This window comes from Tasmannia lanceolata, unplaced genomic scaffold (assembly GCF_043159265.1).
Source record: "Tasmannia lanceolata isolate RefF3 unplaced genomic scaffold, GAP_Taslan_0.1 ptg000037l, whole genome shotgun sequence".
In the NCBI taxonomy this organism is placed as follows: Eukaryota; Viridiplantae; Streptophyta; class Magnoliopsida; order Canellales; family Winteraceae; genus Tasmannia; species Tasmannia lanceolata.
Genome location: NW_027518714.1, coordinates 8,476,704 through 8,489,218, shown reverse-complemented (window position 1 = coordinate 8,489,218; position 12,515 = coordinate 8,476,704). Strand labels below are relative to the sequence as shown.

At 38.8% G+C, this 12,515-nt stretch overlaps 1 protein-coding gene across 5 annotated transcripts; it reads left to right on the top strand.

Annotated features, from left to right (window-relative positions):
* Nucleotides 1–5,719: 5,719 nt before the first annotated feature.
* LOC143860633 (protein FAR1-RELATED SEQUENCE 6-like) lies at nucleotides 5,720–12,515 on the top strand. Of its 5 annotated transcripts, none has more exons than XM_077371377.1 (9): nucleotides 5,720–5,890; nucleotides 5,997–6,239; nucleotides 6,576–6,652; nucleotides 8,223–8,279; nucleotides 8,433–8,557; nucleotides 8,655–11,432; nucleotides 11,737–11,818; nucleotides 11,918–11,991; nucleotides 12,150–12,515. In XM_077371377.1, the coding sequence occupies exons 5-7, from the start codon at nucleotides 8,519–8,521 to the stop codon at nucleotides 11,809–11,811; spliced, it is 2,892 nt and encodes a 963-aa protein (XP_077227492.1). In that variant the 5' UTR covers nucleotides 5,720–5,890; nucleotides 5,997–6,239; nucleotides 6,576–6,652; nucleotides 8,223–8,279; nucleotides 8,433–8,518; the 3' UTR covers nucleotides 11,812–11,818; nucleotides 11,918–11,991; nucleotides 12,150–12,515. The 5 variants fall into 5 exon arrangements, with proteins under 5 accessions (XP_077227492.1, XP_077227491.1, XP_077227488.1 ...); XM_077371376.1 differs by having other exon boundaries at nucleotides 5,720–5,920; XM_077371373.1 differs by having other exon boundaries at nucleotides 5,720–6,239.

Below are 12,515 nucleotides of genomic sequence, written 5' to 3'. Positions count from 1 at the left end.
TTGATATTGTGCAATACAATTTATTACATTTTGGATGCTTAATAATTCAATCAGTAGATAAAGCTAATTGTAGTTTCTCGGAGATACCTTTCAAATTCAATATAAGTTCTGAAATACAATTTAGCTACATGATACTTCGGCTGGGCTAGCCTTAGTTCTATACCTGGGCACATTCAGCCATTATTAGCATCTATTTATCATTTTTTTGGATAAATTAGAATCTATTTATCATTATTATTTAATAGATTGAACTGGTGACATTTCATGTAAATTCTCTACGATCAAAGAAGAATGCACATTATTTAGCCCAGAATAATTTGACTCTTTGCATCAAAGGACCAACACTATGCTTACTCTGGTCTGATGGGCTTTTAAAATAATCGACTTCATTGCTTTTCAGCTATCATGATGCAATCATGCAAGTAGGTTGTTTATTTCACTTAATCTTGAACATCGAGCATCCTTGTTTCTACCAACCATATATATCCTCACGACCATGAATCCAGTGTACTCTAAGGCTTGTCTCATGCTTTAATTTTCTTGATGAGCAGTATTTATCTAAACAGCCGACCACTCCCATTAATCCCAAGTAGTTGAAGCGAGGTACATATCTTAGAACTATGTGGAAATGACAAGTTGCTTACTTGATAATAGAAACTCGCATCATAGACGCTTTGGTAATGACCATACCCTTATTATTTCAAACATTGTTATTGCAACCTATAGTTTACGGTCCATTTAACTTTTAGTTTCTGTACAATTATCCAGGGGAATAATTATGCTGGTGAATATTGTGAAGCAAAGAAGTTTCTTTTGAGTTTATACTGGAGACGTCAAGATTGGTTTTTGGGGAGGGAAAAATGAGCAAAGCTGGTGAAATTTTTGCTAAAAAGTTACACACATTATGGGGATAATGACATTAGTTCTGCGACATGCTGGGCGAATCCAAACTTTGGTGCTGTGATATTATTCTTGTAACATCAGTTCTGCATTTTTGAACTTGTGATTCGAGTCATTCGACCTAGTTTTCAATGCAGCGAGACCTATCTTAGAATCGCTTGTCCAGTTTAAAGTGGGTAAAGGTAACGAGGTCAGATTTTGGAAGGATTGCTGGGTTGGAACTAAAAGGTTAGAAGAAGCTTTCCCGAGCTTGTTCCGATTAGCCATTAATGGTGAAGCACGGGTGTCGGACTATTTGATTCGGAATAATGAATGCGGAAGAGGCTTCTGGGACATCCGGCTTCGGAGAAATCTTAAGGACGAAGAAATCAATAATTTCGCGGTGTTGCTGGAAACACTCAATGAATCATATTGCTCTTCATTCGTCGAAGAAGTCAGAATATGGATTCCTAACCCCGATGGTGAGTTCTTGGTAAAATCGTTCTTTGAAGAACTAAATAATGGTAGAAGAGGGGTCAATCGAAGAGCTTCCATTTGGAAAACCAATACCCCTCCGAGGGTGGCGGCATTCGCTTGGACGGTGGTTTACAAAAGTGTAAACTCTTGTGATAGGCTCAAAAAGAGGAGGTTCCAAATGGCAAGTTGGTGTGCTTTGTGCAAACAAGCAGAGGAAACACTAGATCATGTGTTACTCCACTATCCCTTCTCCTACAACATTTGGGTAGAAACTCACAGATCTTTTGGTGTGGCATGGGCCCCTCCAAGGAACATCAAAAGTCTGTTGCTGAGTTGGAATGGGATCCCGTTTGGCGAAACCGGATTGGCAATGTGGAAGCTAAGTCCCTATGCGTCTGTCTGGAATATATGGAAGGAAAGGAACCGCAGAATTTTTTATGACGCATCATTAGGGGTGAATAGGGTCAAGCTAAACGTTAAAGTTGAGTTGATTTCCTGGGTAAAGAGAAGAAGAAGCTCAATTACGGAACTGTGGAGATCCTACGGAATTGGAATGCTATAATATGGGAATGGAAAATAACTGGAAAGTCTACCCAGATGGGTCGCACCAACTGCGGGGTGTCTTAAGCTGAATTTTGATGGGAGTGTCATCGGCAACCCAGGTCCAGCCGGCATTGTGGGGTCATTCAAGATTCCCACAGAAAGCCTATTATGTCATTTTTGGGGCCGGCGGGGATCGGCGGCGCCAATGAAAGCCGAGGTTAGAGCTTTATTATATGGGTTGAGATGGTTCTATCAGAACTAGAGGGGGCAACTGATGGTGGAGGGTGACTCTGTCAACGCTATATCCTAGGCAAAAGACCGGTCTGAGGGGCCGTGGAAGCTTCATCATCTAATCTCAGAAGTCAGGGACTTAGTGCGAGTCATCGCCTCAGATCTCTCATAGGAGAAGAACTGTGAACGAAACAGCAGATGGGCTAGCTAAAGCAGGTGTACGGTTAGAAGCTATGTCAGTGGTTCTTGAACCAGACATAACGATGCTTTAACACTGCTGTCTATTTGTAATCTTTTTGCATTTAGTAGTGGGGATGTAATGGTTGTATGTTGGGGGACATCTTGTCCCCATTTTTTATATTGGAGTAATAAAAGTCAACTTTAAAAAAAAAGGTTCATAGAATTAAGACGAACCTAAACTACTGGCTTCAAAAAAAAATCCGCTCGGATGGTTAGGATAGTACAATCTTTGCAATTTCCCCGGTTGGTGCTGAAATCAAGTATAGAGCCACAATAAACTCTGGTAATGGATTCGTTTGGGTGAAAAATGTCTATGAAGAACTTGGTTATGAACTGATTGCTCTTATGAACTTGTTTACAGATAAATGTGTCCTATCCTCATTGCTGTGACTCTATTGCAAAACCAAATATGTGGAGGTGATGTGGTTATTTCAGTCCATACAGTGCGGATGACCCTTGGCACTATCCTCTAATTAGTTCAGTCTCGATTTGAGGATTCTTTTGTCTACTCATCAGGTAAAGTTTGAAGTTTCAAAGTGCTTATAAATATTTTAGCCAGCAGAATTAAATTATGAAGGCAGTGAGATTTTGTAAAATACTATTACACCATGAAAAATTTACCTTTAATTGCGCCCGCATTCATATGCATGATTTATTTTCAAGGTTGAACTTGTTGTATGATCACTTGTAGCCATGAAAATTGTCAGCGTCAAACACGAGATAATGATAAATTCACTGTCCATTTGAAAGTTGAATGAATGGTAGGTTTTACATGGTTTGCTGCCAAATCTTAGTTCACTATGTGGCTATTTTCACTGTGGGATCTTCATGATCACGCGGTAAATGTGATAATGAAGTACAGCTTATTTTTCTAGTTGTCAAGACTGCATAATTTGAGTAATCTTTTTTATTATCATTTTATTTTAGGGGCTTAGTATTACAAACCATAAATTTAGGCACTAACAATTATTTTACTGTTTTATTTGATCTGCTTTGCTTTTTAATTTTGCTTATTTCCATACTTTGTACTAATCTTCTTGAATAATCTAAATTAAAAGCATACATTTGACCGAATTGCTCATGGAGAAATGATAGGAGGCTTACAACCAGGACACCCTCCTAGGACTGCCAATGAGAAGAGGCCATGTGTCCCCGGCTTTAAGGAACTAGTGTGAACTGTCACTCTGGGATGCGTGGCCTCTTTTCATTGGCATTTCCAAGTTTTGTGTCCTGGTTGTGCGTCCCCTGGCCACCAACCTGTTATACATCTATACACACTGTCCCATCAATAAATTACATTGAAAGCTATTAGCTTTCGCATTTTTATGATTTTTAAACTCGGAAGAATGAATTAGAAGATGATGAAAAAATTGGGAGGACTAAATTGTGATGGAAATGGTCTGTAGAATAATATTTTCATTCCTTTCATGCTTACGAAGATGATTATATTTAAAAGGGATTTGCTAGGGACCATTGAAGGAGGCATTTCGCGTACCGGCTATTGCATGAGAGAGCAGCCACACAGGCTCACTTTTCCACAGATTTTGTCCTATTAACTCAATTCATTCTATGTGTCTGCTCTCTCATGCAACAGCCTGTTTGCTAATTGCCTGCTGCGATGGTCCCTAGCAAATCCCTTTTTAAAAATAAAAAAGGAGAATTCCGAACTCCCTGTTTGGATTACAGGAAAATCATTTCTTACGAAAAAGTTTTTCCTAGGGGTTCAGAGGAGAGAGAAAGACACATAGGGGGTCGATTTAAGATATATGGGGGTCGATTTATCACTCCCTGAATTTGTTGAAAAATCATTTCCACAGGATGATCCTAATCCTCTGATTGATAGAGGTTTCCATAATATGCCATCCTTCTATAGATAGGAGGGGTAGGATCATCCTCTGAAAATGACTGAAAATGATCTTTGGGTCCTATTTACATTGTGGCTCAACAAATGAACAATTTAGATCATCCTAAGGACGGTTTGGACTGAAAATTACGTTTAGACTTGCAATCATTTGTCATAATCCTAAACGAGTAGGCACAAGGGAAGTGGCTACCAAACCGATTAGTTTTGAGTCCAGTAATCGATTTTAGACTAAATTCAATTCTCAAAATCCAAACGAACAGGCCCTAACTGAAGTAATATATTCGCAGCCCCTTTTCTTCCCCGGAAAAGTGTATCTACACGATCGAGTAGACAACTTATGTACTCTGTCGGCTTAAAATACCGTGGGCCCACATTGTTTGGATGATCCAAAGCATTCATTTGATGGGCCCTAACATAGATAGAGTGTACCCAAAAAATCAGCTCCTTAGGATCATCCTAACCCTTTGAACTATGGAGGTGAAAAATTGACAAATTTGTGAAGGTTTATACCCGTCCATTTTAACCTTCACAAATCGAACGGTTAAGATGATCCTATGGAGCTAATTTTTTGGGCACACCCTATCTATGCGAGGGCCCATCAAATGAATGGTTTGCATCACCCAAACAATGTGGACCCCACTCTATTTTAAGCCGACGGAGTAGATAAGTTATCTACTCGATCGTCTAGATACATTTTTCTCTTTCTTACCTGACCACCCCTCTGGTGTTATTTATGACTACTCAAATTTTTGTTTTTGCACTACAAGGTAGGGTTGACATGGTTCGGGTCCAACTTGAGAAACCGAACCAAACCGGCTACTTCTGTTCGGTTCGGTTCGGTTCCAAATTTAAGTGGTTCGGTTCCGGTTCAGTTGTTTGGGAACTAATTGCAATTGGTTTGGTTCTAGGTTTGGGATCCTGGAACTGAGAACCGAACCGAGAGTGATGACCCACCCCCCCCCCCCCTAACGGTTTCGTGAGAATGGTTTACTTGAGGATAAATTCACCCCCCTATAACGTTTTTCTTTGCCTTTTAAGTTTTAATCTTAACATTTTTGGTTGCTTTTTAAACTTAACGCTAGAAAGTAGAAACCCTAGTTTTCCCGACTCTTGCCTCGCGAGTTGCGACTCTCGCTGTCTCCACTCTCACTCGAAATCCTCTCGGCTCTCGTCGTCTCCAACCTCCGGTACTCACTCTTCTCTCTCAAAATATCCAATACATGGGAAATTTTTTTATAAAATAAAGGTTGGGTAAACCTAGAACCGAACCGAACCACTTATCTTTGGACCCGAACCGAACCGAGCAAAGATAAGTGGTTCGGTTCTTGTTCGGTTCCAAAGATAAGTGGTTCGTTCTGGTTCCAAATTGTGGGAACCGATTGCAAACCAAACCGAACCGAACTGAACCGAACCGAAAATAAGGTATTAAACATAAAATATAAGACGGGCCTACTAGATAGACAGCAGTAACCCGGGCCACATTACTTGTACAGTTGTACCAACCGAAATAGACAGTCACAGAATGATATGGGCACATCGCCGGCGCTATTAATAATATCAGGCCCGGTCCTTCCCGGCGCTACTTTGGTTATTATATGCAGAGCGTCACGGATTGATTCCTCAACTCTTGCAAATTTCCCAGTTTCAAGCCAAATTGTAATTGGTCAATTACCCTAACATAGATTCGTAAGACGGTTGGAAAATCCCTTTCTGTCACTCACTCCTACTCTCCTCCAAACCCTAATCGTTTTTTTGTGTGCAGAAACCCTATCTCTCGATCGACCCTTTTCAGTACCTTCCATTTTCGCTATAAAACCCTCCGTGAAAATTGATCTCTCTCTCTTGAACGCCTTTTTCAACGGAGGAAAACCCTTAATCGAGGAAGTGTTATTGACAATTAGGGTTTTAGGGGACGGCTCTCAGGAAAAGGGCTTCGAGACGCGCTTTCCAGCGAAGCGTCTCGAAGTCGTGGGGTTTTCAAAAAGGAAGAAGAATTACAAGGAAGGTCAGTGTTTCGATCCCTAAACTTGATCTAATCATTTTTGGTCCATGATTACCGGCTAATTATTGTCCCTTGATCAGATTTTGGGCTATTCAAAATCTTTTAAATTATGCACTTGGGCATTTATCTCATTTTTGCTGTTGTCAAGATGGTGATAGAGAATTGAATTTTGGGAGAGCTTATTGGAACTAAATGATCATTTTACGCGTTTGGAAAGTTATGGATTGTCTTTACCTGAAAAACTCGACAACAACTCAATAATCAAATGTAGTAGCTTATTCTACTATCTATACCAAATCAGAAGAAACAATGTGCTTAATTGTTTACTTTTCGTTGCAGCAATTTGGTGGGGATTTTGGATTGGATATGTGGTGGATAGGGTTGAGTGCAGACCAGGTTCTAATCAGTGGGATCATGTGATTTTTCTATCTTTTCCATTGTATGCACATGCATGGAAGAATCCAAGGAACAAGAAGAACTATGTAATGTGTAACTATTTTTTATACTTCGAAATTAAGAAGCAGATGTTTGGAAATTTCTGCACCTTGCATTTTTGTTTTTTGTTGTTTAAGAGTATATGCATGAACTTCACCATATTATTGTAATTAAATTTTATGTATTATTGATGATTTATGGTTATATTTTGACATTGGTGGGAATGGTAAAATGGATAGAAGCATCTTTCCATATTCGACTTCACTATGACAATATGATGCGGGAAAACTCAAACGGGATGAGTAAAAGAAGCATAGGAGAAAGATCTTAGGTGTGAATCTCAAATTTCAGATTCAAGAAAAGGTTTTAGATTAAAGAGTATGTTTTCCATTAAAAAAGAAGAAGAAGAAAAGGTTTTAGATTCAGGAAACACAAATATGACTGATTTTATATTCAAGAAGTCGAGAATCAAGAATAATGGAAAGCACATGATCAAACTAAATCCGAATAGCAAGATGAAAGGATTGAGAAAAATAATGAGTTGGGATTGGTCTAAAGAAAATAACGAATTCAAGACACAAATATTTGAAATCAAGAAATCATGATAAAAGAATAACGGACGATAATTGAAAGCAATAGATGAAAAGATTTGAAAAATTAGGGCTCCGTTCAGTTGCACTACTTTGTTGGTAAAAGAAAAGGAAAAGGGTCCATTTTCACAGTTTCACTGAAATATGGACATTCTTTTGACATTAAAATTGGAAAACAAAAATGACATGGATTCCCTGTGTTTTCATATTATATCTCCCTAACATAGGTTTGTTGCATTTGTTGATTTACACTTTTAATGGTAGTGTGGTAATTTTGTGGTCTTTTCGTATTTTTTAGTCATTTGCCACTGAGGGTAGGTTAATCATTTTTCTATTCTTAGAGGCCATTTTAGTTATTTGATATTAGATAGGGGCAATTTAGTCCATTTACATTGTAAGGGCCTATAAAAGCCCATTTTACCACCATTTGTGTAGATTTTAGATACTTTGAATTTTGGAATGGAAATTTGAATTTGAATTGTATTCTTGTGATCTAGATTTTAGATACTTTTATTTTTATTTTTTTATTCTTTATGTAGGTGAGCAATAATCAAACTGCACAATTTTGCATAGGTGTCATCACCACTCAGTTAAACTTTCAACTTCTACTAGTTAAGGATCTTGTCTTTGTAAGGCTTTCTTGTTTTCTATTGGGGAAATATCTGTTTCATTCTTCCGGCCAATGTTTTAGTCGGTCTTCGTTTCTTCATTTAATTTGGTTTGTCATTCTATGAGGGCTCTTTTGCTAGCTTGTTTTTGTTCCTTTTTTTCTATCCTAAACTACTTAATTGCGTATGATTTACCATTGTTTTAACTTCTGGTGCCATGGGTCAATAAACATTTGCATTGGGTTTATTCGTGGTACGAAATATGGGTCTGTGTATGACTGTCCATGTGATGGTATATTGCTTGACTTGAATGCCTTTCTTGATGCATTGACACTTGGGCATGGTGAAAACAGGTTCGGCTCAAGGGGCACTTGCAATATTGTGCATGACTTTTGCAAACAATGAGCAAGGTATTTAAAGAGATTTCCCACCAGATATTTCTAATTATCTCATATAAATGATTCCAGCGAGAATTTGTCCTCGCAAGATGATTGTTGCATTTCTTGTTGATTGTTGCATTTCATGAAGTTTGATTGAGAGATGACTACGTACCTTTCTTATAGGAGTCAATGTGGAAAGGTCTAGGTTAGTAAACATCAAACATTTTTTCGGCCAGGATTAATTGGGAGGGAATTCCACTCCAAGGAAGATGGAGGAGGACACAATGGAAGGAAATTGTGACAAAACGGTATGTAGAACTTTCTTACATACGTGAACATAGCACGAATTAACCTTGCATTGCATGTTACATCATGTGAAAGTTGACTTAGGGATGTGTTTTTCAGACTCCTCTCATGGTTGATGACTTCGAAGGGACTAGCACAGTAGACTTTGAGTCCTCCTTGGGCGAGGATCAAGGAGACGGAATTTCCACTACGAGTGAAATGGAAGAGGATATAAGGGAAGAAAATTGCGAAATGTTCAACTCCATGGATAAGGATGAACCGAATGAAAGTTCTCCGCCAAGAAATTTCATTGCAGAAGGAAATGCAGATGTAGTTCCTGTACTAGGGATGGAGTTTGAATCTTCAGAGGCAGCTATTGTGTTCTATAAAAATTATGCCAAGTCTTGTGGATTTAGGACTAAGATAAGATCCTCCAATTGTGTAGGGAGAAGTAAAGAATTGTATCATTTGATGTTAGCTTGTACGAAAGAGGGTTATAAGAGGATGAATGTGAGAACCAAGAATCCAAGGCCTTCAACAAGGGAAGGTTGCTTGGCAAAAATGAGGATCAAGAAGACAATGGGCTCTGGGAAGTGGGTTGTAACCGAAGTTGTCACTGACCATACCCATCCAGTTAGTCCATCAGAAGCTCATTTTGAACGACCACATAGGCAGACAAGTCCTTGTAAAAAGAAAAGGCATCGTTTCCGTGATCTAGGAGCATGGACAAACCAGCGTATGTCCATGCCCTCCAATCAATATGGGGGACTTGCTAATGTGGGTGATGGGGAAAAAGATCTTGTCACTTCCATTGATCAACAAAGGCAATTCGCCCATGGGGAAGGGAATGCAAGTGTCGTTCCTGTAGTGGGGATGGAGTTTGACTCTGCAGAAGCCGCTCATGTGTTCTACACCAAGTATGCTAAATGGTCTGGATTTAGGACTAAGATAAAATCTTCACATTATTATCCAAATGGAAGCAATGACTTGTATCATTTGGTAATTTCATGTACACGGGAGGGTTATAAGCGAATTAATGCAAACACCAAGAATCCAAGGCCTGTGACAAGGGAAGGTTGCTTGGCAAAGATGAGGATCAAGAAGAAAATGGACTCTGAGAAGTGGGTTGTAGCCGAAGTCATCACTGAGCACACCCATGTACTTCGTCCATTACAAGTTTGTTTCGATACACCATATACGCAAACTCCTCCTGATAATACAAAAAGTCCACTTCTTTACAATGATATAGGTTACCATGATATAGGAGTAAAGGGACAGCAACATATACCTAGTTCTTCCAATCAATGTCAAGGAGTAAGGGGACAACAACATGTACCTACTTTTTCCAATCAATGTCAGGAAGTTTCAAATGTAGGGATTGGCGAAAAGGGTATTGGAAATGTCATTGATCAACAGAGGCGATTGAGCCTTAAAGAAGATGCGCGAGCCATTCATGATCATTTCAATCGTATGCAAACCAAAGATCCTTATTTCTTCTATGCAGTGGATATTAGTGATGATGGACATTTGAAAAATATTTTTTGGGCTGATGCTAATGCTAAGGCATCATATAATTATTTTGGTGATGTAGTCATTTTCAATATTACACACTTGACATGCCATTTTGACATGCTATTTGCTACTTTTATGGGAGTGAACCATCACGGGCAGTCTGTGTCCTTGGGTTGTGGATTGGTTGCAAATAAGACAAAAGAGACATATCTTTGGTTGTTTAAAGCATGGCTGAAAGCGATGTCTAATCGCCCTCCAATCTCAATAATTACAGATCAATGCCATTCCATACAAGCCGCAGTTGCAGAGGCATTCCCCGGAGCACGTCATTGTTGGTGCCTATGGCAGATCTTGAAAGAAGTTCCAGAAAAATTGGCCCCTTTAAGCAGAGACACTCAATTTATGAAGAGATTTGATAACTGCATTAATGACTCATTGAGAGCTGAAGAATTTGAAATAGACTGGGTCAAAATGATCAAGGATTATGAACTTACGGAGAATGAATGGCTTAATATGCTTTACGAAGATCGTGCACAATGGGTCCCGGTGTACTTGAAGGACACCTTTTTTGCAGGGATGTTTACTTCTCAACAAAGCAGAAGTGCAGTTGGTTTTTTTGATGGGCGTGTGCACTTAAAAACCACTTTGAATGAATTTGTAGAACAGTATGACTTAGGTGTACAAAGGCAGTGCGAAAAGGAAACAAAAGCAGAGTTTGATACTCAGTACATGAAATTATCTTTAACCACAAAATCAATTTTTGAGAAAGATGCAGCAAATGTTTACACTAGAGAAGTGTTCTTGAAGTTCCAAGATGAGATTTCTGGGTTGACTACTTGTACTACAAAATTAATCAAGGAAGATGGGCCTGTTGCAACTTACATGGTCAAAGAAAGCGAAGAGGATGACAATGGATGTATTAAGTATAAGGAATATGAAGTCATATTTAATGCCCTTGAAACGCAAGTTGTTTGCGTTTGTCGTACTTTTGAGTTTCATGGTTATCTTTGTAGACACGCGTTATTGGTCCTCATGAATTCAGATGTGTATCATATTCCATCTCGTTACATACTGGCACGTTGGAGAAAGGATGCTAAGCGTCATATCCCATCTCATTACATATTAGCACATTGGAGTAAGGATGCAAAGCCTGCACATCTTTTAACTGGTCCTTCTGATGGTTATCGAATGAAGCGTTATGACGCTTTGTGTTATCTGACCAAGAAATTTGCAGAGGATGGGGTGTTTAATGAACAAACCTATGAGATTGCATTGGATGTACTAGATGAGGCATGGAATAAGGTTCGCCAAGCCGCACAGATGGCAAATAGTGATCAATTGTGTAGTGTGTGCAAGAAGCCTGGTCACACAAGAACTACTTGCAAGGTGATTGCTCGGAGTTCTTAGATGGCTTGAATTGTTTCTGTTTTAACTTTTTGAAATTAACTAAGAGAAATGATAGTATGAAGGGCGCCCTTATAAAAATCAGCTTCAAGGGCGGCCCTATTGGTTAATTTCTGCAGAGTGTGGCGCCAAAAAAAGTGGAAACCGTGTTGACTTTGCAGAAATCAACCATTAAGGGCGCCCTTGAAGCTGATTTTTGCTAGGGCGCCCTTCATTCTATCATTCCTCATTTACTAATTATTTTAACTGATCTGATATCTCATATGGAGTTTTACAATTGTTGCAGGAACTGCCTACCCAGGTCATACCTAGTGTTTGCAACCAACATGGGCCTGGTAGATTAGGAACACGAGACCTCTGAACTGACGGTTTGAAATATTGTTTTATGAAACGAGGATTATTTGGACGCCTATTTAGTATTTATCTGCATACTTATTCTTAGTCGAGGTTTCTCTTATGTGTTGTAGGGCCATAGAAAGCCGTTCATGTTGTTTCCTACTCGCTGAGGTTGAATGGAAAAGAATCTACCTTGTAACTGAAGGTCAATTCACTATCCCATTTGCTGAAAAATTAAACTGAATTTTAGATTCTGCTAAAAATGAATGCAAGCCACATATTTGATGAACTTATCTTGTGAAATACATTTTATTGCATTTTGGATGTTTAAGTATTCAGCAAATTTATTTATTTTTTTGGTAGGTAAGCTGGGATCGAACCTGCGACCTGAGGTTGAGTTACAAAGCCTCAACCATTGAGCTACAGGCCCAATCCCAGCATCCAGCCATTAGATAAAGCTAATTGTTGTTTCTCAGAGATACCTTTCAAATTCAATATTAGTTCTGAAATACAATTTAACCACATGATTCATAACCTGGTCTAGCCTAATTCTATACCCGGGCACATTCGGCCATTTTTAGCATCTATTTGTCATTGTTTTGATAAATTAACCTGTATTTATCATTATTATTAAATAGATTGAACTGGTGACATTTCATGTAAATTGTCTATGATCAAAGAAGAATACACATTTTTAGACCAGAATAATTAGCCTCTTTGCATCAAATG